This window comes from Cetorhinus maximus, chromosome 1 (genome assembly GCF_964194155.1).
Source record: "Cetorhinus maximus chromosome 1, sCetMax3.hap1.1, whole genome shotgun sequence".
NCBI lineage: Eukaryota > Metazoa > Chordata > Chondrichthyes > Lamniformes > Cetorhinidae > Cetorhinus > Cetorhinus maximus.
This window is the reverse complement of record NC_135879.1, coordinates 191,369,392-191,397,256: the sequence shown is the minus strand read 5'-3', so window position 1 is coordinate 191,397,256 and position 27,865 is coordinate 191,369,392. Positions and strand designations below refer to the sequence as shown.

Sequence of the window (27,865 nt, the reverse complement as noted above, 5' to 3'; positions counted from 1 at the left end):
AATGTGAAGAGAATAGCTGAGAAGTGAAAAAAAAATTAGGAAGGTAAAGATTAACTCTGAAATTAAATTATCAAGGAACAGCAATAATAGTAAAATACAACATAATATTATAGTAAAACAACAGTAAAATATTTTACAGGCACACCAATAAAAAAAATGATGGCTGTGATGGGAATAGGACAATTAAAGGATAGACAGGATAATACCACAGGTAATGATTGAGAGATGTCAGAAATATTAAATACTTATTTTGTTTTGGCATTTACCAAGGAGATAGAACAGATAGACATGACATAACCTTGAATGATGAGATGAGTAATGAGATACATGCCTTTGAAATGAATAAGCTAAACAAAAACAAAACGATAAAGCCCCTGGTCCAGATGGATTACATTCACATATTTTGAAAGAATGTAGGGAAGAGATAGCAAAGGCATCGCTACTCATATTCAATAATTCATTAGAAAAAGATGTAGGGCCAGAAGGCTGGAGGATAGCTAATGTAATTTCTATATTTAAGAAGGGGGACAGAACATGTCGAGGGAATTATGGGCTTAACGTCAGTGGTAGGAAAAATAATGAAATCCTTACCAAAGAAGAGAAAAGAAGAATATCAAAAATGTGAATATAATAATGAATAGTCAGCAAGAATTTCAAAAGGGAAAATCCTGTTTGATCAAACTTATTTAATTTTTTGAGGATGTAACACAATGAGTAGGCAATGGTAACGCAGTAAAAGTAATTTATCTGCATTTTCAAAATGTCTTTGATAAGATGCCCCAAGTTATACTAATAAATAAGGCCCTGCACAGAGCTAGTTCTCTCTAAAGCATCGGAAGCTGCTAGAAAGTCATGGCTGCCAAAGGGAGGAAACATGCTGCCCCCAAATTTAGCGATACCTCCCTTGAGTGCCTACTGGATGCAGTGGAGGCCCACTGTGAAGTATTCTATCCCCGGTCTGGGCGAAGGCTAGCAAGCAAGGTGACAAATCCAGCATGGGAGGCAGTGTCAGTGGTGGTCAGCGGCAACGCCCTGCAAAAGAGGACAGCCACCCAGTGCTGAAAGAGGATGAGTGATCTCCTCTGTTCCACCAGGTTAAGTCACTCTACTCATCACTCTCAACTCACACACTCACAAGTCCATCACACATCCACAGGTATGCCAGTTCAAGGGACATCACCATTCACTCTCGCACACACACACCTTCATCTCCCCTGCGGATCGTGTCCTCCTCCTGTCCATGGCACCACTCACCACCCACACGTGGCAGACATCCTTATCATCTGGTCTGGTAGGCGTCCTGCTTACACTCCATCTGTATTCATGCAGGACAAGCTGACACACAACAAAAGGAGAGGTGGAGGTATGCCTGACATCAAGGTCCTAACAGATTTGAAAACAGGGTCATTCAGCTGGCTGGCAAAGATCTGGACTGTTCCTGTGCTAATGGAGAGGTCAGCAGAGCTCAACTAAGTGAGGATCCAGCAGTGCAACATCCATCAGACAATGATGCTGTGAGTCAGTTCCCCTGTTCCACAGTCCCCTGCCATGCACCAATTGTCCTTACTTTCGCAGGCATCACAGCGCTCACCCACACCCTCCACCAGCACAGAGGCACACACCTTGGTGAGACCTAGCTCTACAGTAGCTTCAGGGTCACAATCTGGTGAGCACATCGCACAGTCTGATTCACAGCAGGCGGTGGCAGGGACTTTCCAGGTTTCCGGCACTCGGAGGACTGCTGGAGGCCACAAACTTGCTGAGTCCAAGTCATATGAGGAGCCGCTGGACTTGGTCATATCTCAGTTGCTGGAGCTGCGAAGGCAGGCTCGGGAACATCAGGAAGGAATGTCCGCTGCACTCCTCAGATTGCAAGGCACGATGGAGGAGTCCATCAGCCTCCAGTCCGTGGTGATAGCGCCAGCATGCCAACGCACCAAAGTCAACACTGGTAGGACGGCGGCCACCATGGAAATCTTGATCCAGGACATCAGTCCTGCATTGCTGCATTGGCTGAACTACATCGCTGACGCAATAGTTGGCCTCCAACGGTGTTAACGTGGGAGAGCTACGGAGCAGCTCAATCTCACTCCAGCTTCCCCTTCTCCTCAAGGAGTCAGCCAGGGGCCCTTGGGCAGCCTAGGGAGGAGGAGCAGCAGATGCACACACCGGGGCCATCCATCCAGGTAACTCCAGGAGTGTCCGGCCTATCTAAACCCCCTCTTCCTGTGATCCCAGTAGCTTCAGCTCCACAGGCCAGGGAGGGTGCAGCAGTACCTGAAAGCAAGCCAGAGCCCTCCAGGTCTTGACCCTCCAGAGGACGCCCACCAAGGTCTTCACAGGCAGGGTGCAGCAGCCTGCTTCCATCTCTGCTGTGGATGTCGGGGAAAGCACCAAGACACAGCGAGAATGTTAGGAAGGTTAAGGAAATGTAATTTCATCGTGTGGGCACAGGCGTTAACCACTTGTACAGAATGTTCACTATTATAAATAAACTCCCAACAATGTCATCCTGTTTATGGCTCCTTCTTATAATGAGCAGTGTTTGTGTCAGCCTGAGGTGAAAGCTTGGTTCCTGCACAAGATAGAGGCAGGTGTCTCAGTCCAGGGCCTCCTTCCTGTGTTTTGTGCAAGGTGCCCAGGACACTGAGTGCTGTGTTGGGCTGCATTAGAGTGCTTAAGTTGGAGTTTGGTGAAGGAGGGACTTTAAGGGTTAATTTCTATCTAAAGTTTAATCTTTCTTTAATTTAGCAACTAACTAAAAGTTGCTCTTTAGGTTGGGAGAAGGTGAGTTTTAGTGTAGCTTTAAAACAGGGGTTCTACAGGCGCTGCTTGCAGCTGCAGCTAGTTAATTAGTTAACTGGTTTAAACAGGTTTCCAGAAGCTAGATTCGGACAGCTTAAAAGCAAGCCATCTACCTATGCTGCTTTTGTCTACATTGGAGTGCTGCTTTGGACTGCAATAGTGTGCTTAAGTTGAAGTTTGGTGAGAGAGGAAGTTCACTGAAGAGGGGAAGGAGGTGATCGTTTCATTTTCAACCTTTCCTCAGTAAGAAGAGCAGCGGCCTTGGTAAGTAGGATCTGGCGTGTGTTTCTTCTGTCGTTAATATTCCCTAAACTAGAGAATGTAAAAGTAAAGGGAGAAATTTAAGGGTAAGTCATAGCAGGGGAGCTGGGCCAAGTGGAATGCTCCACCTATGCGATGTGGGAAGTCAGGGACACTTCCAGAGTCCAAGCTGACCATGCGTACAGGAAGTATCTCCAGCTGTAGCTGGAGTCACTGTGGAGCATCCGCAAGGATGAGATCTTCGTGGATAGCACATACAGTGAGGTGGTCACACCGCAGGTAAAGAGTGCACAGACAGAAAGGGAACGGGTGACTGCCAGACAGAGTAGAAGCATTCCGTTTTGGATATTGCTGGGGGAGATGGTTTCCCAGGGGAATGCAACAAAAGCCAAATCCATGACGTCACAAGTGCCTCAGCTGCATGGGGGGGAGGGGGGGGGGGGGGGGAGAAAAAAGAGTGGGAAAACAATAGTGATAGGGAATTCAATCATAATGGTAGACGTTCCTGCGGCCGCAGACGTGACGCCAGGATGGTATGTTGCTTCCCTGTTGCTAGGGTAAAGGATGTCACTAAGCGGCTGCAAGACATTCTGAAGGAGGAGGGTGAACAGCCAGAGGTTGTGGTCCATTAAGGTACCAAAAGAGGGATGAGGTCCTGAAAGCAGAATGTAGGGAGCTAGGAAATCAATTAAAGAGCAGGACCTCAAAGGTACTAATCTCAGGACCAGTCCCTTTGCCACGTCTTAGCGAGATCAGGAATAGGAAAATAGACCAGATGAATGTGTGGCTGGGGAGACGGTGTAGGAGGGAGGGATTATATTCCTGAAGCATTGGGACCAATTCTGGGGAAGATGGGACCTGCACAAGCTGGATGGGCTGTATCTCAGCAGGATCAGGACCAATATCCTCACAGGGGTATTTGCTAGTACTGTGCAGGAGGGTTTAAACTGGACTGGCAGGGGGATGGGAACTTGAGCAGGGAGACACAAGAGAGGGGAACAAAGCTAGGAATGAAAGACAGAAAAGTAGAACGCAAAAGTGGAAGGCAGAGGAAACAAGGGCTGGCAGCAAATAGGGCCAGAGTACAAAAAAAGATGTGTAAAAACATTAAAAAGACAAGTCTAAAGGCACTGTATCTGAATGCATGGAGCATTCGCAATAAGGTAAAGGAGTTAACAGTGCAAATAGATGTAAACGGGTACGATATGATTGCGATTATGGACACATGGCTGCAGGGTGACCAAGGCTGGGAACTGAATATCCAGGGGTACTCGATATTTAGGAAGGACAGGGAAAAAGGAAAAGGAGGAGGGGTGGCGTTGTTAGTTAAGGACGAAATCAGTGCAATAGTGAGAGAAGATATTAGCTCAGAAAATCTAGATGTAAAATCAGTCTGGGTGGAGCTAAGAAGCAACAAAGGGTGGAAAACATTAGTGGGAGTTGTTTATAGACCTCTAAACAGTAGTGATAAGGTAGGGGACGGAATTAAACAGGAAATTAGAGATGTAACAAGGCTGCTACAGTAATCATGGGTGACTTTAATCTACATACAGACTGGGCAAACCAAATTAGCAATTATACTGTGGTGGTATTATTCCTGGAGTGCGTACAAGATGGTATTTTAGACCAGTGTGTTGAGGAACCAACTAGGGAACAGGCTATTGTAGATTTAGGATTGTGCAATGAGAAGGGATTAATTAATATTCTTAGCAGGTCTGACAGCATCTGTGGAGAGAAAGACAGAGTTAACGTTTCCGGTCCATATGACTCTTCTTCAGAGCTCTGAAGAAGAGTCATACGGACTCGAAATATTAATTCTGTCTTTCTCTCCACAGATGCTGTCAGACCTGCTGAGTTTTTCCAGCATTTTTTGTTTTTATTTCAGATTTCCAGCATCCGCAGTATTTTGCCTTTAATTAATTTTGTTGTGTGGGGTCCTTTAGGGAACAGTGACCATAACATGATAGAATTCTTAGTTAGGATGGAAAGTGAAGTAGTCTGATCTGAAATGTTTAATTGCTCTGCCATTTCCTTGTTCTCTATTATAAATTCTCCTGTTTTGGACTGTAATGAGCCTACATTTGTTTTCACTAATCTTTTTCTTTTTACATACTTATATAAGCTTTTACAGTCTGTTTTTATGTTCCTTGCAATTTTACACTCATATTTTATTTTCCCGCCTCTTAGTCAATCTCTTGGCCCTCTGCTGAATTCCAAACTGCTCCCAATCCTCAGGCTTGCGACTTTTTCTAGCAACTTTATATGGCTCCTCTTTGGATCAAATACTTCCCTTAATTTATTTTGTTAGCCATGTTTGGGCTGCTTTTCTTGTGTTTTTGCGCCAGGAAGGAATTTATAACTGTTGCAATTCATACACCCGTTCCTTAAATATTAGCCGTTGCCTATCCTTTTAATGAAGTTCCCAAATCTATCTTAGCCAACTCACACCCGATACCTTTGTAATTTCCTTTGTTTAGATTTAGGACCCTAGTTTCAGATCGGACTACTTTAATCTCACAGAGCAAGACACAAGTAACTTCCCAGAAATGCTAGGGAACCAAGGGTCTAGTGAGAAGCAAGAATTGAGGGAAATTAGTATTACTAAAACAATATTCTGGAGAAATTAATGGGACTGAAAGCCAATAAATCCCCAAGGTCTGATAATCTACATCCCAGGGTACTAAAGAAGGTGGCCATGGAAATACTGGATGGATGTGTTGGTTGTTGTCTTCCAAAATTCTGTAGATTCTGGAACAGTCCTGGCAGATTGAAGCATGGCAAATGTAACCCCACTATTTAAAAAAAGGAAGGAGGGAAAATGCTAGAGTCTATTATAAAGGATGTGATAACAGGACACTTACAAAATACCAACAGGATTACACAAAGTCAACGTACATTTATGAAGGGGAAATCATGTTTGACAAACCTACTAGAGTTTTTTTTTGAGGGCATAACAAGCAGAATAGATAAGGGAGAACCAGTGGATGTGGTGTATTTGGATTTTCAGAAATCTTTTGATAAAGTCCCACATGAGAGGTTAGTCTGTAAAATTAAAGCACATGGGACTGGGGGTAATATATTGGCACGGATTGAGAATTGATTAGCAAAGAGGAAACAGAGTAGGGATAAATGGGTCTTTTTTGGAGTGGCAGGGGGTGACAGGTGGAGTACCGCAGGGATCAGTGTTTGGGCCCAGCTATTCACAATATATGTCAATGATTTGGATGGGGGGAACCAAATGTAATATTTCCAAGTTTGCTGACAACACAAAACTTGGTGGGGATGTGAGCGGTGTGAAGGGTGTTAAGAGGCTTCAAGGTGATTTAGATAGGTTGAGTGAGTGGGAAAATACATGGCAGATGCAGTACAACGTGGATAAGTGTGAAGTTATCCACTTCGGTAGGAAAAACAGAATGGCAGAGTATTATTCAAATGGTGATAGATTGAGAAATGTCCTGGGGTGTCCTTGCACAGCAATCACTGAAAGCAAGCATACAGGTGCAGCAAGCAGTTAAGAAGGCAAATGGTATGTTAGCCTTCATTGCGAGAGGACTTGAGTGCAGGAGCAAGGATGTCTTACTGCAGCTGTACAGAGCCTTGGTGAGACCACACCTAGAATATTGTGCAATTTTGGCCTCCTTACCTAAGGAAGGATATATTTGCCATAGAGGGAGTGCAGCGAAAGCTCACCAGACTGATTCCTGGGATGGCAGGATTGTATTCTGAGGAGAGCTTGGGCCAACTAGGCCTGTGTTCACTAGAGTTTAGAAGAATGAGAGGAGATCTCATTGAAACCTGTAAAATTCTGACACGCATGGACAGACTGGATGCAAGGATGTTTCCTCTGGCTGAGGGGTCTAGAACAAGGAGTCAGAGTCTCCGGGTACTATTTAGGACTGAGATGAGGGGAAACTTCTTCACTCAGAGGGTGATGAGCCTGTGGGATTCTCTACCACAGAAGGCTGTGGAGGCCAAGTCACTGAATAGATTTAAGAAGGGAATAGATAGATTTCTGAACTCTAAAGGCATCAAGGAGTATGGGGAAAGAGCAAGAGTATGACATTGAGACAGAGGATCAGCCATATTGTTTGGAGGAGCAGGTTCAAAGAACTGAATGACCTACTCCTGCTCCTATTTTTTATGTTTCTATGATGGTGTGCCTTCATAGTCACTGGACACATCAGTCATGCCTGCACCTCAATGGGGCTTATCATTGCTGCCAGAATATCCTGGGCCAACAGCAGAGTTCCGTCATTTTCGCTGTGATCCCAGCACCTTTGAGGTCCAGCTGATGCCCCATCTCACCAGCATGTCTGTCTGCTGACAGTGCGGTCCTGAAGGGTTCAGTTCACGAAGGAAGCCATAGGATCAGGAGAAGTTAAAGTTTCCTGCTGCATCTCCATGATAATGACCCTGTTCACAGAGCCCAAGCAAGCTGCCATCAGCAAGACAGGAGTCAGGCATTCACATAAGCTATGTGAGCGTCCCCACTGCATGCCGTCATCATCCTCCATGAATCCAACAGCTATGAGGGCCTCCCGAGCACGCCTGCCTCGACTTGATAATGCAATGGCCTCATTGCTGTCATCCCTGCCTTTGAGGACATCAGCACCTTCATCACCATCCTCAGCAGAGGAGATGAGCTGCTCCTCCATCTCCTCTTCAGGCAGCTCCTCTCCCCGTTGCAGCACCAGGTTGTGTAGCGCGCAACAGTCAACAACAATGCGTGACATCCTCTGTGGATTGTATTGCAGAGCTCCGCCAGACCGTAACCTCATTTTCAACATCTCAATGGTTTGCTCCACCAAAGTGTGAGTTGCAGCATAAGCCTCATTGTGCCTTCGCTCTGCTGCAGTCTGAGGCTGCTGCATGGGCGTCATCAGCTACATCTTCTGCAGGTAGCTCTTGAACTGAGAAGCCAACCCTGCAGCCTCTGTGGACCCTGGAAGATGTCAGAGATCTGAGTCCTGAGAATGTAGGAGTCGTGGACACTCCCTGGGAATCATGCGCAGACCTGCAGGATGCATTTGCTGTGGTCGCAGAGCAGCTGAACATTCAGCGAGCGGAAGCCCTTGCGGTTCACAAACTGCGCTGCTTGTTGCCACGGAGATCTAAGCACCACATGGGGGCAGTCGATGGCACCCTGCACATGTGGAAAACCAGAGATCTGTACAAATCCCAGTGGTTTTGCTTCCTAGCTTGCCTGATCCCATGCAAAAGGCACAAAGCTGCCTGACTTCGCGAATATGGTGTTCATGACCTCCTGGATGCACTTGTGTGTGGAAGCTTGCGAGATCCCACAGAGGTCACCTATGGAGCCGTGGAAGGAGCCACTGGCGTAAAAATTGAGTGTCGCGGTCACTTTCGCAGCCACTGGCAGTGGATGCCCTCCAAATCCCTGTGATGCCAAATCCTGCAGGACGTGGCATATGTGACCAAACAGTTCCCTGGACATGCGCAGGCTTCGGCGACATTGGCTCTCGGTCATCTGCAGGAATGACAAGTGGCGTCTGCAGACCCTGGGTCTTGATTGGCCAGATAGTGCCATGCCGAGAAATCAGCAACATTCTCATCCCAGTCAGTGGTATTAATGCCTCTGTGCTTTAGGGCGACCTTGAACGTATCCTTATACCTTTCCCTCTGGCCTCCCTTTGAGCGTTGGTCAACGGAGAGCTGTGAGGAGAGAACCTACCAAGGGAGGCGGTTTTCGGGCATCTGGGCGCAACAGCCCGTCCATTGGAGTTGGTTCCGCAGAAACAGGGCTTCAATGCTGGCTGAGATAAGGGAAGTGCTGCACATACTCCAGAGCCACCCAATCTATGTGGATGGTGAGAGGATGCTTAACTGGCCGGGGAAGGTTGGTGAAGGACATTCGTCTTGGTGATGTTTAAGGACAGGCCAAGCCTCTTATGCGAGGTGTTGAAGAGGTCAATCGTCCTTTCCATGTCCTGTACAGAGTGAGTGATCACGCAGCAGTCACCCGCAAAATGAAGGTCCTGGATGTCCATGGTGGTGAATTTTGTTTTTGCCCGGAAGTGACCAAGGTATCCAGACGATACTGAATGCTGACATCAGGTGGAAGGTCATCTCAGGTGAGGTGGACGATGACAGTCAGGTAAATGGTGAACAAGGTGGGAGAGATGACAGGACCTTGTGTGACCCCAGTCCGGATGTGAAAGGTGTCAATTTCAGATCCTCCACTCAGGACGGTGGCGGTCATGTTGTCATGCAGGAGTCTCAGGATGGTGGCAAATTTCAACGGGCAACGAAAGCATTGGAGGGCAATCCATAGAGTTTTGCGATTACCTTTCTTCTGATCCTGGGTCTAGCAAGGCGCTGACCTGTGACGGCTCACTGTGGCTCTTCAGCAGCATGCGCAGGAGCCCCAGTGGCCCCTTCTCCTTGAGGGCGCTGCTCCTCCCTCTGCCCAGCCAGGCACCTCCGTCACTCTCTTCTCCTTCATCTTCGCTCCCTGTAAGCCATGAAAGATACAACTAGGTCACCAGGCTTGGTGCTCCTGATGTACTCCTCCTGCAAGATGAATGCGAGAAATGTATGGGTTAACATTGGTCTCCTAGGGACCTCTCGTGGTTACGAGTGCGTTTCTGGCTCCATCTTGAGGCCCCCTAACGCATGCCAGAGAGTGCTGCCAAATGGATGGCCAGAGTTTAGTGCACTGCATGGTTGCCCAAAACCCCAATCACCTCTGCCCCACTTTACCTGGCTGATTGGCGGCACTTTGCCCACTGGACTCCATGCTGTGTTCTCAGCTTAGGCACAGGCATTCTACTAACCTGCGTTGCAAGGCTGCACTGTTAGCTTGAACTATGGGGAAAACTGGTCCAAACCTGAATGAAGACATTTCAAGGGGTTGTGAGCGCCTCCACCAGTGACTGCTCCATGGCTAGCTTTGGCAAGGAGATTGCACAACCTGCCCAGTCGTCCAATTGTCCTGCAGCCCCTAAAACTCTCATTAATTTGCAGTCTGCGCCCAAGGGGCAAAACATTCAGGAACATTTGGAGGCACTTTTATGCCTCTGCGTTACTTGAGTGGGCAGATAAGCTAGAGGCCTGACGCCAAGCATGTCAATGTAGCTGCACCTGAACTGTCTCAGCTGCGGAAGAATGCTCATTTTATACAAAGTTTCTCTAATGCGTGGCCTCTTCCCTCCCCACAACTCCACAGTGCTTGTGCACTACCATCAGACCGTGTCGCCTTGCCCAAGCACCTCGCCCCAACCGCAGTGCAGCCCTTGCCCCAGCACCAAACTGTCAGCCAGCTGGGAAAAGCAACTTGCCTGTGCCCTCGGTTGAAAGCTCTTCCTTGAAGTCAAACAGGTGACCCTCGTGAGTGCCGTGCAATGTTAGTGCGCACTCACCGCCAAATTCCCCTCGAAATTCAACTTGCAGGTGCACGCCTTTTAAACGCTGTTATGAAGCACATCGTTCTGAAGTCACGCCATTATAGGGGGATGACTCTGGGGAGCAGGACTTATAATTCGATGCAAATGTATAAAAATTCACAGCGACATGAAACTGATTTTTCGCCCTCAAGCCATGTTGTCGTTCCCCTCCCCGCCCACAATGATGCCTGCCGCCAATAGGAATGGAAAATTCCGGCCTAGGTTTTATTTCCACAGCAGTAGAATTGAAAAGTAGGGAAGTTATGCAAAACCTGTATTGAACCTTGGTTAGACCACACTTAGAATACTACGGTGCAGTTCTGATTGTCATATTATCAAAAGGGTTTAGAGGCACTGTAGAGGGTGCAGTTACAAGCATGAAAACAGAAATACATGGGTCAACATATCAGGAAAGGATTGACAGGCCGGGTCTCTTTTCTCTGGAAAAAAGATGGCTGAGGAATGACCTATTAGAAGTCTTTAAAATTATGGAAGCTTTTGATAGGGTGGACACAGAGAGAATGTTTCCTCTGTGGGGAGCAGCATAACAAGAGGCCATTAATATAAGATGGTCACCAAGAAATCCAATAGGAAATTCAGAAGAAGCTTCTTCATCCAAAGAGTGGTGAGAATGTGGAACTTGCCACCACAGTGAGTGGTTGAGGTGAGCAGCATAGATGCATTTAACGGGAAACTAGACAAACATATGAGGGAGAAGAAAATAGATGATTACAATGGTAGATTCAGATGAGGAAGGATGGGAGAAGGCTCAAGTGGACTATAAGCATTAGTATGGACTGATTGGGCTGAATGCCCTGTTTCTGTGCTAGATATCCGATGTAATACCAACAAGATGCACTGCGCATCTTGTCAAGGCTTCTTCGACAGCACCTCACCAACCTGTAACTTCTACCACCTAGAAGAATAAAGGCAGCAGGTCAATTATACTCTAACATTCAGAATTAACATGAGGTAACTACAAATTAACAGACAAACTATGCTTGAACATGCCACAAGGCACATTAAATGGCAGATGTGACCAAGACAGATCCCACGGATTTCTCAGCAACCCACCCAGAGGTCAGTGATCACTGAGAGTCATAATATCTTGTTAAAACTGTCTCCCTCACATAAGATTCCAATTCTTCACTTTCGAAGATCTAGCCTCTGAATTCCCTCAAATGCCACTGCCTCAATGACTGTTCACCTCGTGGTGGTTCAATCTCTCCTCCTGAGACTGTGTTACACAGGACTCACAAAGCTGCACTGCCACCTCCAATTACCAGCACACTTCCAACTCTTACGCAGATCACTAGCTTCAGTAAGCTGGTATTGCCCCTGGGTTTCTACGAACTCCAGTCTCCCGGCTGCACTAAGCTATAACTGGCTCCCAGGGCTTCTCTGAGCCATAACCGCCTCCAGCACAGAACCAGCAACCTTCCTCCAACTTCTCAGCTCCCCACGGCTTCTCCTGAGCACTAACAGCCTGGAGCCTACTAACAACTCTCAGGGCTTCTCATTGAGCTGCAAACCACATGAGGTCCAAACTGCAACTAACAGCTGCAGCAATGGCTCCCAGGGCTGCTTTGAGCCCTGATTGCCTGGAGCCTGCCAACAACAGCACCCTTTCGGTATAGCCTTTTCCCCTGCTGCAGAACACTCAGATAAATTGAAACCAGGGAACCTTCTTAAGCTCCACCCATCTCCATGACACTATAGCCTTTCAGGGTTCACTGAATGCTTTTAAACTAATTTTGCTCTAACTTCCAAAACAAAACATCTCTCTGGACTGTTCTTCTTTGCAAGCAGTGTAGATAGACATCACTCCTCCAGCTCTCCAGCTAAGTAAGCCCACCTGCTGTTTTAAGATCTTGCCTTTCTAGCTATCAACCCCTTAAGTTAACGTGGCCCTAACCTTTTACGTTCAATGATCTCCAAGCTGCTTTAATTGCATTTATCCTATTTTCTACAGTTAAACTTTAATCTTTCCAGAACTTAACATTGCCTCAAAAATATTAAAATGAACCACTTCTCAGATAGACATAAAAGATCTCACTATTGCATTAATTTGAAGAAGAACAGGGAATTATCCTTGGTGTCGTGGTCAATATTTATTCCTCAATCAACATCATAAAAACAGATTATGTAGTCATTATCACATTGCTGTTTGTGAGTTTGCTGTGCGCAAACTGACTGCTGCATTCTTTACTTCAAAAGTGTTTCATTGGATGTAAAGCACTTTGAGAAATCCTATGATCAGGAAAGGCATTAAATCCAAGTTATTGTATTGTGTAATTTTTCAGTGAATTTTGTTTGGAGTGCAGTGCTGTTATGTAAACAAAGTATGTATCAGCAATGTCCCACAAATGGTTAATTTTTTTTTCGATATTTAAGGGAATGCTAATGCAAGAAGAACTCCCTACTCTTTTTGCAATAATGCCCCAAGATTTTTAACATCTACCTGAACCACTGGAACAGGCATACAGTACTGATCAGAGGTAAAGGAAATTGCATTCAGTAATGCAGCAGTTTCCAAGTTACACTTTAATGTTATCTTAGATTATATACTTGGACCCATACATTTCAATGCAAGGATACAGGATACAGAAATATGGGCTTGTGGTCTAATAAGGTTGGAGAAAGTTGAACCAGTATCGATAGTGGATATGGAGAAAAACTATATCATGGGACGAAAGCCTGTTGAATTAAAAGAGCACAAAGTTAAGGTGTGTAAAAGTGTTATATCTGGGTTGCTTTCAGTGCTATTGGAGAAGTGAAAAGAATTAAAAAGATAATGGACATTAAAGAGTGGATATTAAAACAAAATGCTGTCAACAAATTGACTTTGGGGATAATGGGTTGTTTCTCAGATAGCAGGAACTTATACAGAATAGATAGTTGGCACAATCAGATATTAAGCTAAGCTGATGGTGTAAAATATGAAAATTATTGTGAATAAGTTAAATATATTTTAAGGAAAAAGAATGATACTTGCAATGGCTGTTGCTGAGCAAGAGTCAGAAGAAAACAATGCTCAGAGACAAGACAGAAATACAGATATAACAGATCGGGAAAGGTTAGATTACGTTTGAGAATATGAATTCAGTATAAAATTCTGGACCAAAAAGCTGGAATCAGTAAAATTGACCACAAGGCTGTCATATTGCCAAAAAAAATTACACTGACTTCACTAATTCCTTTAGGGAAGAAAACATGCCACTCTTACCCATTCTGACCTATGAGTGATTCTAGTTCCACACCTCTGTGGTTGACTCTTAACTTCCCCCTAAAGTAGGCTAGCATGTCATGCAGTTATATCAAACACCTACAAAGAAATACATACAACATTGTGGGAGCACCTTCACCACGGACTGCAGTGGGTGGAGCAGGTGGCCAACTACCTCCTTTTCTGGCAAACAAGGAATGGACGATAGCCGCCAGCCGTGCTAGTGATGATCACATTCCAAAAATTATTTCAAATTCAAAAAGATGTTGTATGATAGACTTAAATGGCTTGTAATACAAAGATGCATTTGGAACATTGCCATCTACGAACTTACTGATTATACCTCCTATATTCATTCTAGATCATTAATGTACACTACAAACAGCAAGGGACCCAGCACCAAGCCCTGGACACAGGCTTCCAGTCACAAAAACAACCATCGACCATTATCCTCTGCCTCCTGCCACTAGGCCAATTTTGGATCCAATTTGCCAAATCACCCTAGATTCCATGGGTTCTTACCTTCTTGACCAGTCTCCCATGCGAGACCTTGTCAAAAGCCTTATGAAGTCCATGCAGACTACATCAACTGCACTACCCTCATTGACACACCTGATCACCTCCTTGAAAAATTCAATCAAATTTGTTAGACATGATCTCCCCCTGACAAAGCCATGCTGACTATCCTTGGTTAATCCTTGCCTCCCCAAGTGGAGATTAATTCTGTCCCTCAGAATTTTTCCAAAAGTTTCCCTACCACTGATGCTAGACTCACTGACCTATAGTTCCCTGATTTATCCCTACTACCCTTCTTGAATAATGGTACCACATTTGCTGTCCTCCAGTCCTCTGGCACCTCTCCTGTGGCCAGGGAGGATTTGAAAATTAATGTCAGGGCCCCGGCAATCTCCTCCCTTGCCTCACATAGCAGCTTGTGATACATCTCATCTGGGTTTGGGGATTTATCCACATTTAAGCCCGTTAAAAGCGCTAATACCTCCTCCCTCTCAATGGTATTTTGTTCAAGTATATTACAGACTCCCTTCCTGATTTCTATATCTACATCATCCTTCTCTGTAGTGAATACAGATGACAGATGCAAAGTATTCATTTAAAACCTCACCAATATCTTCCGGCTCCATGCACAGATTGCCACTTTGGTCCCTAATGGGTCCTAATCTTTCCCTGGTTATCCTCTTGCCCCAATATACTTATAAAAGGCCTTTGGATTTTGCTTTATTTTACCCACCAGTTTTTTTTCATGCCCCCTCTTCGTTCTCCTAATTTCTTTTTTAAGTAAGCCCCTGCACTTTCTATACTCCTCTAGGGCTTCCACTGTTTTGAGCCCTCAGTATCTTCCCTTTATTTCCTTATCCAATCCTGTACATTCCTTGACATCCAGGGTTCTCTGGACCTGTTGGTCCCACCTTCACCTTTACGGGAACATATTGGCCCTGCACTTCCACTATTTCCTTTTTTGAATGACTCCCACTACTCTGATGTAGATTTTCCTGCAAGTAGTGCTTCCAGTCCACTTTGGCCAGATCCTGTCTTATATTAAAATCGGCCTTTCTCTAATTCAGAACCTTTATTTCCGGTCCATCTTTGTCCTTTTCCATAACTACTTTAAATCTTACTGAGTTATGGTCATTATTACTGAAACGCTCTCCCACTGACACTTCTCCCACTTGCCCAGCTTCATTCCCTAAAACTAGGTCCAGACCTGCGCCCCCTCTCTTGTAGGACTTTCTACGTACTGGCTTAAAAAGCTCTCCTGGATACATTTTACGAATCCTGCCCCCTCTAAGCCTTTCACACTTTGTCTATCCCAGTTAATATTAGGGAAGTTGAAGTCCCCTACTTTTGCCTACATATCTGCCCCTCTATCTCTCCCTGACTGTTTGGGGGTCTATAGTACACTCCCAGCAATGTAATTGCCCCCTTTTTGTTTTTAAGTTCTACCCATATGGCCTCATTTGAGGAACCTTCTAAGATATCATCCCTCCTTATTGTAGTAATTGACTCCTTGAACAATATTGCGACACAAATCCCGCCCCCCCACCCCCCTGCCCCCCCCAACAAATCTCTGTCTCGCCTGAAGATTCTATATCCTGGAATATTGAGCTGCCAGTCCTGCCCCTCCCTCATCCATGTCTCCGTGATAACAATGATATCATATCCCCATGTGTTAACACCCTCAACTCACCTACCTTACTCGCAAGGCTCCTTGCATTAAGATTAATGCCATCCAGCATTGCCATTCTCCCTTGTGACTTAACTTGACTATATGCACTCTGCCTTCCAGGCTGACTTGGTTTTTCTTCTATACTTATCTTTACATCACCATACCTTTGCTCCGTATCCCACCCCCCTGCCAAATTAGTTTAAACCCCCACAGCACTAGAAAACACCCCCCCCACCAGCAACATGGATGTTGATCCCGTTCCGGTTCAGGTGCAACCCGTTGGACTTGTACAGGTCCCACCTTCTCCAGAAACAGACCCAGTGATCCAGGATTCTAATGCCCTCCCTCCAGCACCAACTCTTCAGCCACGCATTCATTTGCTCTATCCGCCTATTCCTATACTCACTAGCACGTGGCACGAGGAGATTACAACCTTTGAGGTCCTGTTTTTCTCTGTGCTACCTAGGTCCCTAAATTCTTGTTGCAGGATTTCATCCCTCTTTCTACCTATGTCTTTGGTGCCAATGTGAACCACGATCTCTGACTGTTTGCCCTTCCCCCTTCAGGATGCCATGCAGCCAGAGACATCCTTGACCCTGGCCCCAGGGAGGCAACACACCATTCTGGAGTCACGTCTGCAGCCGCAGAAACGCCTGTCTGTACCCCTCATTATTGAGTCTACCACCACTATTGCTCTTCCTTTCCTTCTCCTCCCCGCTTGTGCAGCTGGGCTCTACTTCCCAGAGCAACCCTCACTCTCACCATTTTCCAACACAGAAAAGCTGTTCTTGAGTGAGATGCACTCTGGGGCTTTCCTGACTACACGTCTGCCTCCCTTCTTCTGGTCACGCATTCCTTCTCTGATTGCTGCGGGGTTACCACATCTAAAAATGTGCTATTCATGTAACTCAGCCTCACGGGTGCACTGTTGTGCCTCCAGCCGACGCTCAAGCTCCAAAATCCGGCACTCAAGCTGGTCAAACTAGTGATACTTCCTGCAGATGTGGTCATCCAGACTGCCAGGGGCATCCAAGACTTCCCACATTCGGCAGGCTGTGCATCACACGGGACTGAGCTCCCCTGCCATACCTTTAGTTAAAATACCCTTAGCCTAAACTTAAGCCAAGTAGAAAATTATTTAAGTTTCTTTCTTTTAAAAAAGCTAGAACTCTTACCTTTCCATAATGTAGCTTTAAAGTGGAAAGAAACAACTTTACCCACTACCTACCAATCAGCTCTCTGCTTTGCACTGTCACTTTTGTCAGCCTTTTCGAATTCTGACGGGGTTCCTGTTTTATCCCCCGACCTCTCGGCTGTTTTATCCCCCGACCTCTCAGCTGTTTTATCTCCCGAACTCTCGCTGCTTTATCTCTGACCACTCGTTGTTTTATCTCTCGACCTCTCGCTGTTTTATCCCCTGAACTGTCGCTGTTTTATCTCCTGAACTTTTGATGTTTTATCTCCTGAACTCTCTAAATATACAGTGCCAATTAGTGATATGCAATATAATTGTTAAACTAGAAATGTATTTGAGAAATGATGATGGACTAAATCCATTTCTTTTCAACTATATTTCATTGTTGCAAGCACAGTCTGACGGATTGTTAATCTGTACTTCCAAGGGACTTTAAATATGATGAGGCTAAGTGATATTAATTTTGCATGGTCACAAATACAGACCTTTAATGCATTCCACTGAATCAATAAATGCAATAATCAGAATGCATTTAGCATTCTGTCATAATCTTCCGCAAATTACGTTGTAACTACCAGCCTAATACATTATTCATATTCAAATTGTCAGTGTGTGATGAGATATTGCTGTTTAGGAGATCTTCTAATAAATAAAACAAATGTCTGCAAATAACAGTGTTATGTTCTTTTTGCTTTGAAATCAGGATTGTCTCAATGAAGAATGTAAATGTGCACATATGGGGGAAAGTGGAAGAAGCAAGTCCTTCACAGTACATAATGCTCAATGGAAGTAATGCATTGTAAGCCTTATTCTTCAAAGAGTGTCTGCTGAATCAGTGCATACGTTCCAACAATGACTAGTAGTACAAATTCCATGAGGACATGGAATGAGCTATTGCAAATTCTCCACAGGAGGACAAGCTCATTGTGATGGGGACTCCAATGCAAGGGTAGGAGCTGACCATCAGGCTTGGGATGGTGTCCTGGGGAAGCAAGGTGTGGGGAAATGTAACAGCAATGGCATGCTTCCCCCGAGTCTTTGCATCCACTAAAATACGTCAATCACCAACACTATCTTTAGGCAGAAGGCAAAAGTACAAAAACACTTGGATGCACCCAAGATCTAAACACTGGCATCAGATTGACTTTACCATCACCCGGCAGAGCAACATAAAAGATGTTATGATCACCAGGGTTACGAGAGGAACTGAGTGCCCTACAGACCATAGGATGCTATACTTCAAGATGAAATTTAATATCTCACCATAAAGGTGAGATGCACAAGACCTTCAAAAAAGCCAGATGTGCAGAAACTGGCAACCGCAGAGTGCTGTGAACAACTGAGGCTCAGGCTTGAAGAACAGCCATCCTCTGCAGAAAACACAAGTGATGATGTTGAAGTGACATGGTTAACCTTCAAATCAACAGTTCTGGGAGCTGCCAATGATGACTTGGGGAACAGAAAAGAAACGACAAAGGTTTGTTTAATGAAAACAATGATCAAATTAAGAAACAAGAGAAAAATACAGCATATGCCACATGGCTGGGTAACAAAAATATATCCTCTGCTAAGAAATTACTCCAGGAGAGCAAAATGAACCTGCAAAGCAGCTGTGTGGAATGCAGGATGCATGGTGGGTCAAACAGCCATAAAGCTTCAAGCCTATGCTGATCAGCAGAACATGAGGAATTTCTATAAAGCCCTGAAGGCTGTAATGGTCGACCCTCACACAACAACTCACCTGTTTTCAGCACTGATGGGGATTCTCTCCTGATGGACAGGACAGTTATCAAAGAGCACTGGGCTGAACACTTTGGGGCTGTGTTTAACTGACCACCCACTGTAAATGGGGCAGCTATAGACAAGCTTTCAGGCTGTCCCAAATGTGAAAACCTGGACAGAAAACTCTGTTGTGGAGAATAACAAGGCTATCAGAACCACACCCTCAAAGAAAGCTCCATGCTTAATCAGGGTCCCAGGAGAAAATTACAAATCTGGGGGACCCCAGCTCGCCATCAAACTGGCACAATTATATCATAGAATGTGGGATCAACAAACAAACCATTTCTAGAGAGTTCATTTGTATAAAGAAGAAGGACAAAAACCTGTGTGTGACAGCCACAGAGGAATCTTGCTGCTTGTGATAGCTGCTAAGATTCTAGCAAAAGTTCTACTTAACAGACTGGTAAGCCACATTGCTGAATCTATACTGCCAGAAAGTCAAAGTGGGTTCAGGAAAGGTAGGGGCACTTGCAACATGATTTTTACCCTTCGGCAAATACAAGAGAAATGCTGCGAACAACAGATGGGGCACTACTGTGTCTTTGTTGACCTGGCAAAAGCCTTTGAGACAATAAATAGAGAGGCTTTGTGGAAAATCTTAGCCAAACTTGGAGCTGTAATCAGTTCTGAAGTATAGCCAGTCCTGGAGGCTAGCACGGCATCAAGATCCCACAAACTTGGGAGAGACAAATGACAGCTGTAAATTTGATACAGCAGTTTCACAATGGAATGATGGCCAGGGGCACGGACTGTGGTGAATGCAGTGGCTCCTTTGACATAAGTGGTGTGAAGCAGGGGTGTATCATGGCCCCTGTGCTCTTCATTATATTCTTTGCTGCCATACTTTCTGGGTATTTGATTGAAATGTGAATGGAATATACATCCAATTCAGAACAAATGGCAATTGCTTCAACTTGAGACAACTGAAATCCTCAACTAAGGTATCAGAGATGATGATACTGGAATTGCTATTTACCGATGACTGACTGTGCCCTCATGTCACGCTATGAGCGTGGCCTCCAAAGTACCATGGATTGCCCTTCAAAATCGGCTGACGACTATGCGTTAACCATCACCTTAAGGAAGAGAGAGATACTCTGCTAACCACCAGCAAATTCTAACTACACCCTACCTACTATAATTATCTATGACACAACCCTGAAGGCTGTAGATAACTTCACCTATCTCAGAAGCACATTCTCCAGAAATGTCTGCATTGACAGCGAGGTGGCAAACTGAATTGTCAGAGCAAGCTCAGCATTTCCCCATTTACGCAAGACACTGGAGGAAATGAGCAATCAAACTTGCAATAAAACTTGCTGTATACAAAGCTGTGGTAATGCCTACCCTCCTATATATCTATGAGACATGGACTAACTACTCCAGACATATTAAGCAGTTGGACAGGTCACACATTCAAGAACTTCATGGGCATCAAATGGGAGGACAAAGTGTCTAACACTGAGGTACTTCAAAGAGCAGAAATGTCTGGAATTAAAGCGCTAATCATCAGAGCCCAGCTCAGATGAAGCAAACATGTCAGCAAATCCTAAGGCAGTCATGTAACCAAACATGGACACCGTCTGTGGGATAGGCCAAGATTAAGCTTCAAGGGCTCCTTGAAGTTGAACCTCAGGCAATGTGGCATGTCGACCAAAGACTGGGAGAAAAATGCACAAGAAAGCACTACTGGGGAGCAATCTCAAATAGTGGCATTGTTTCCTTCGAACAACAAAGAATACAGGCAGCTGCGGACAAAAGGCAAGCTAGAAAGACCGAACAGTCCCAACAAAAATCAGACAATTCATCCTTGCCCATACTGTGGAAAGCCACGCAGGTCTGCAGTTGGGCTCCACAGCCACGTTAGAACCACATACCAGATTACTCTATGCATGCAAGACATGGCCAGCTTCGATAAAGAATGGAAACTGATGACAGCGATCTGTCAAATGACACACAGAAATGCCAATTATGATGCTTGACAAAGAGCATTTAAAGGTTAAATACCTATTTTTAATCTAATTTAAATGAAAGTCTCCATATCATTCATTTCATGCTTTCAATAAGGAAACAGACAACAGACACCAAGGGCTGGATTTTTGCTAACAAGGTAGGAAGCTAGAGTTGGTGAATTTCCCAACTCGGCAAACCATCTCCATATAAATGCCCCCGCACGCACATTTTCGCTCCGTGAGGTGGGGACAGGATCGTGTCAGGCCTGCCAACCTTGGAAGCAAGTCGGATACAGCCACCGAGGTGGGTGAGTGCCAAGGTGGGCTTGTTAGAAGGCCCTCTAGCCCTTACCCCTCAAGCAACCCCACCCACTCCTCATCCCCAACATGCCACCTCATCCAGTATGTATGATTAGGAACCTATGAGCTGTAAAATAACAATGGCAGCTCTTGAAATGCTAATTTAAAAAACCCATTCAGAAATGTACTTTGAAAAAAAATGGATAGGATTGGTGGGGGGAGAATTTTGGGTCAGGTCAGGACTTAGTGGGGCGGGGGGGAGGTTTTCTTGTTCATTCACGGGATATGGGCTTCACTGGCGGGGCCAGCATTTATTGCCCATCCCTATTTGCCCTTAAGGTGGTGGGAAGCTGCCTTCTTGAACCGCTGGAATCCATGTTGTGTAAGTACACCCCCAGTGCTGTTGGGGAGGGAGTTCCAGGATTTAGGATTTTGACCCAGCGACAGTGAAGGAACTGTGATATATTTCCAAGTCAGGATGGTGAGTGACTTGGAGGGGAACTTGCAGGTGGTGGTGTTCCCATCTATCTGCTGCCTTTGCCCTTCCAGATGGGAGTGGTGGTGGGTTTGGAAGGCGCTGTCTAAGGAGATTTGATGAATTCCTGCAGTGCATCTTGTAGATGCTACACACTGCTAGTATGTGTCGGTGGTGGAGGGAGTGAATGTTTGTGGATGTGGTGCCAATCAAGTGGGCTGCTTTGTCCTGGACAGTGTCAAGGTTCTTGAGTGTTGTGGGAGCTGCGCTCATCCAGGCAAGTGGGGAGTATTACATGGCACTCCTGACTTCTGCCTTGTCGACAGTGGACAGGCTTTGGGGAGTCAGGGGATGAGTTACTCGTCACACTATTCCTAGCCTCTGACCTGCTCTTGTAGCCACAGTATTTAAACGGCTAGTCCAGTTCAGTTTCTGGTCAATGGTAACCCCCAGGATGTTGATAGTGGGGGATTCACTGATGGCAATGTCATTGAAAATCTAGGTGGTTAGATTCTCTCTAGTTGGAGATGGTCATTGCCTAGCACTTGGCATGAATGTTACTTGCCACTTGTCAGCCCAAGCCTGGATATTGTCCAGGTCTTGCTGCATTTGGACATGGACTGCTTCAACATCTGAGGAATCGCTAATGGTGCTGAACATTGTGCAATCATCAGCGAACAAAACTATTTCTGACCTTAGGATGGAAGGAAGGCCATTGATGAAGCAGCTGAAGATGGTTGGGCTGAGGACACCACTCTGAGGAACTCCTGCAGTGATGGAGCAGGGATGATTTACCTCCAACAACTATGACCATCTTCCTTTGTGTTTGGTATGACTCCAACCAGCGGAGAGGTTTCCCCTGATTCTCATTGACTCCAGTTTTGCTAGGGCTCCTCGATGCCACACCCAGTCAAATGCGGCCTTGATGTCAAGGGCAGTCACTCTCACCTCACCTTGGGAGTTCAAGCTCCATGCTTGAACCAAGGCTATAATGAGGTCAGGAGTTGCGTGACCCTGGCGGAACTCAAACTGGGTGTCAGTGAGTAGGTTATTGCTAAGCAAGTAGCACTTGATAGCATGATTGATGACCCCTTCCATTACTTTATGATGGAGAGTAGGCTGATGGGTGGAAATTGGCTGGGTTGGATTGGTACTGCTTTTTGTGTACAGGACATATCTGAACAATTTTCCAGATAGCCGGGTAGACGCCAGTTGTAGCTGTACTGGAACAGCTTGACTAGGGGCGCAGCAAGTTCTGGGGCACAAGTCTTCAGTACTATTACCGGAATATTGTCAAGGCCCATAGCCTTTGCTGTATCCAGTGCCTTCAGCCATTTTTTGATATCACTTGAAGTGAATCGAATTGGTTGAAGGCTGGCATCTGTGATGCTGGGGACCTCCAGAGGAGGCAGAGGTGGATAATCCACTCGACACTTCTGACTGAAGTTTGTAGCAAATGCTTCAGCCTTATCTTTTGCACTAATGTGCTGGGCTTCTCCATCATTGAGGATGGGGATATTTGTGGAGTCTCCAGGCTATTGCACCATGGCCAGGATACCGTTTAAGTCCAGGGTTGGAGTGGGGAGGCGGGGGGGACGGGGGGTGTCGGCGAGGTGTGTGAGGGGAGTGGGAGAACTGTGTTCAAGAGACCAGAGGTGAGGGCTGGGCCTGGTGAGGGGGCACCTCCAATGGGCCATGGAGGCCTCCTAAGGAGGTCTCCCCCACGCCCTACAGCAGCCCACTCAGCTAAAGCTGCTAGGCTTCCTGAATGCTGTGGGTCTCCCCCTGCAGTGCAAACTGGTTCTATAGGGTTCAGCTAAATGAAGTATCAGCTTTGTTTTGTTGGGAGCACTCTTGTCTCAAAGTTAGAAGATTGTGCGTTCAACAGTGCTGAGGGACAGTTGCATTGTTGAAAGTACAGGCCTTGGGATGAGATGTTAGACCAAAACCCTGCTTGCTCAAGTGGATGTGAAAAATTCCAGGGCACTATTCAAAGAACAACAGTGGGTTCGCCGAAAGTGCTAGCCAAACATTGAATCCCTGAGCAAAAACAAAAATACCTGGAAAAACTCAGCAGGTCTGACAGCATCTGCAGAGAGGGATACAGTTAACGCTTTGAGTCCAAATGACTCTTCATCAGAACTAAGGAAAAATAGAAAAGAGATGAAATATAACCTCTTTTCTATTTTTCCTTAGTTCTGATGAAGAGTCATTCGGACTCAAAGCGTTAACTGTATCCCTCTCCGCAGATGCTGTCAGACCTGCTGAGTTTTTCCAGGTATTTTTGTTTTTGTTCTAGATTTCCAGCATCCGCAGTATTTTGCTTTTATCTTATTGAATCCCTGAATCTACTCTTCCAAAATCTGGTCATTCACTAAGATAAGAGTAAAATGCTGTGGATGCTGGAAATCTGAAATAAAAACAGAAAATGCTGGAAAAGCTCAGCAGGTCTGGCAGCATCTGTGGAAGGAGAAACAGAGTTAGTGTTTTGAGTCCGTATGACTCTTCTTTCTGGTTATTCATTTATTTGCCCTTTTTGGAACCTTTGCTCTAAAGCAAACTGGCAGATGTATTTGCTGATATAATGTGAGGAGCTGCACTTAGCAAACCAAATTGGTCGGTGAAAATGTTTTGGGTAAGGCCCTATATAAATGTGAGATCTTTCTTTCAGAGGAAGTCAAAGTACTCAACAGTGTGCAATTAACTTTAATTTAATTGCTAGGTTAGTATAATGCAAACAACAATCGGCATTCTGTTGTTGAACATTCTATTTAGGCAATTAACTTCTTTATATATACTTTAATAAGCTAGTATCCACTGTCACGGGTATGGTGATGTTCAATACTGAGGCCCAAAATCAAATACGATTCTGTGTCTTGGTTCTGGTCCAATTGGCACTTCTTCAATTCACACTGACAACAGGATCACCTTTTGAGAATTTTTTTTGCTTAGATTTCAGAACCCAAGAAAGTACAAGGGCCAATTCAGCAGTTCTACTGTAATACGTTTTCTTCAGTACTTCTATGTAGCTTGTGGTAATAATGATGGGAAACTGATTAGCGAGTTGACTTGGACTACCTGCCAGCGTGAAAAACATCACACAGTGTCACTTTAATCATTTTGGAATTTAACCGTTGCTCCAATGTTTCAAGTCAGTGCTTTTTGGATTTTCCTTGGCACACTTGACAAGAATTTACTCAGGGCTAAGCAGTGGCTGAGTGGTAAAGACAAATCTTACAGCCAGAAGTAAAGGTAATTAATGCAAATTTTAAAGCCAGAATTTGGCATAAACTCAAATTATATTCATCCCAAGGACGAGTGGACATAGTGGAATTAACAAACTCTCCACGCCCACAGCTAACAGCAGCTGCTACAACGCACTATTTCTATCCACCTACGCCCAACTCTCAGGGTTCAAGAACCGTATCAATATGACTGATGTTGACAAGAGGTGGAAGACTGAAGAGAGATAGCACCACGGTGCAATATAGTGCATAGGAAAGGTCATTTTATCAGAATAATATGACATGCACTTATAAGCCTGGTTCTACTTAGAGTTCTCTCATGCAGTGAGAGGGAGAGATCTTGTTGCATGAATAGCTTCACTTATTCACTAAATACCCAGTAATATTACTTTTGCCCAATAGTAAAGATTGGTCTGAAAAAACACATTGATAACGATAAGAGTTTCAACTACAGAACATGTTTTGAATTAGTGCCATAGAACAATGTAAAAAAAATTTTTAAAACTATAATTTTTCAATCACCATGGAATTCATTTTGCTGCTGTGTAAGCAACAGATGGCCTTCAAGTGCACTGGTTTAACAAAGTGGTAAAGCCTATTAGCCAGTTTCAACCCAATCACAGTTTTATAAAATATGAAACAAGGTAATTTTAAGAAATAGTATAAACCAGTTTAAAAATTGCAATACTTGAACAGTTAAACATGATCTCAAAAGAATTTAAGTATTAAATCAAATAATATCAGTTTAATCCCACTGAAATTAAACTATCAATGCAATATTTATAATATTATGAAAACATATTACATATATGGTTTTTGATTGCCAAGGTTTTTAAACTACCAATGTTACATTACATAGGATCACATAGGATATGTGGCATAGAAACAGGTGATTTGGCACAATCAGTCCATGCCAGTGTTTATGCTCCACTTCATCCTTCTCCCATCTTTTCCTCATCTAAATCTATCAACGTAACCATCATTACGGGGAGGTGGTGGCATTGTGGTATTTTCACTGGACTGGTAATCCAGGAAACCAGGGTAATGCTCTGGTGACCCAGGTTTGAATCCCACCATAACAGATGGTGGAATTTGAATTCAATAAATATCTGGAATTACCATCGTTGATTGCTGTAAATACCCAACTGGTTCACTAATGCCCTTTAGAGAAGGAAATCTGCTGTCTTTACCTGGCCTACATGTTACTCCAGACCACATAGCAATGTGGTTGACTCTTAAAAATGCCCAAACGCCCAAAATTAAAAGGGGCAATTATGAATACACCCACATCCCACAAACAAATATTTTTTTAAAAATTTCCTTCTCCCTCATATGCTTGCCATCCATCTATGGATCATCCACCCTCAGGTGATGAATCAGTACTCCTCCATGTTGAACACCACTTGGAGGAAGCACTGAGGGTGCAAGGCACGGAATATACTCTGAGTGGGGGGCTTCAATGTCCTTCACCTAGAGTGGCTCAGTAGCACCACTCCTGACCAAGTTGGCAGGTGGTGAGGGAACCAACAAGAGCGAAAAACATACTTGACCTCATCCTCACCAACCTGCCTTCCATCGATGCATCTTGTCCATGGCTGTATAGATAAGAGCGACCAGCGCACAGTCCTTATAGAGACATTGAGGATGCCCTCCATCGTGTTGTGTGGCACTACCACTGTGCTAAATGGGATAGGTTTCAAATAGATCTAGCAACTCAGGACTGGGCATCCATGAGACGCTGTGGGCCATCTGCAGCAGTAGAATTGTACTCGAACACAATCTGTAACCTCATATCCCCCATTCTACCATTACCACTAAGCCAGGGATCAACCCGGGTTCAATGAAGAGTGCAGGAGGGCATGCCAGGAGCAGCACCAGGCACACCTAATAACGTGTCAACCTGGTGAAGCTACAACACAGGACTACTTTCATGCCAAACAGCATAATGAGCAAGTGATATACAGAGCTAAGCAATCCCAAAACCAACGGATCTGATCTAAGCCCTGCAGTCTTGCCAAGTACATTGGTGAATGGTGGTGGACAATTAAACAACTCACTGGAGGAGGAGGCTCCACAAATATCCCCATCCTCAATGATGGGGAAGCCTAACACATCAATGCAAAAGATAAGGCATTTGCTACAATCTTCAGCCAGAAGTGCCAAGTCGATGATCCATCCCGACCTCCTCCGGAGGTCCCCAGCATCACAGATGCCAGTCTTCACCCAATTCGATTCACTCCACGTGATATCAAGAAACAGCTGAAGGCATTGGACACTGCAAAGGCTATAGGTCCTGACAATATTCCAGCAGTAGCACTGAAGACTTGTGCTCCAGGGCTTGCCGCACCCCCAGCCAAGCTATTCCAGTATAACTACAACACTGGCATCTACCTAGCAATGTGGAAAATTTCCCAGATATGCCCTGTACACAAAAAGCAGTACAAATCCAACCTGGACAATTACCCGCCATCTGTCTACTCTCGGTCATCAGTAAAGTGATGGAAGGGGTCATCAACAGTGCTGTCAAGCATCACTTACTTAGCAATAACCTGCTCACTGACACCGAGTTTGGGTTCCACCAGAGCCACTCAGCTCCTGACCTCATTACAGCCTTGATTCAAACATGGATAAAAGAGCAGAACTCCAGAGGTGAGGTGAGAGTGACTGCCCTTGACACCAAGGCAGCATTTGACTGAGTGTGGCATCAAGGAGCACAAGCAAAATTGGAGTCAATGGGAAACAGAGGGAAAACACTCTGCTGGTTGGAGTTATGCCTAGCGCAAAGGAAAATGGCTGTGGTTGTTGGATGTCAATCATCTCAGTTCCAGGACATCACTGCAGGATTCACTCGGGTCAGTGTCCTAGACCCAACTAACCCAACTGCTTCATCAATGACCTTCCATCCATCATAAGGTCAGAAGCGGGGATGATCGCTGATGACTGCACAATATTCAACACCATTCAGAGCTCCTCAGATACTGAAGCAGTCCATGTCCAAATCAGCAAGACCTGGATAACATACAGGCTTGGGCCGAT

General features: G+C 45.0%; 1 protein-coding gene across 5 annotated transcripts in view; it reads right to left on the bottom strand.

Moving 5' to 3' along the window:
- kiaa1328 (KIAA1328 ortholog) overlaps positions 1-27,865 on the bottom strand; it is a 275,580-nt gene that overhangs the window by 36,652 nt on the left and 211,063 nt on the right. Inside the window, exon 11 of one of the 5 annotated variants that reach the window (XM_078551406.1) lies at positions 9,467-9,597. The exons of the other annotated variants lie outside the window; for them this stretch is intronic. Coding sequence (XP_078407532.1) covers positions 9,561-9,597 — 37 coding nt within the window. The 3' untranslated portion in view covers positions 9,467-9,560. Of the gene's footprint in view, positions 1-9,466; positions 9,598-27,865 lie in introns of those variants that run through there. 5 annotated transcript variants of the gene reach the window in all.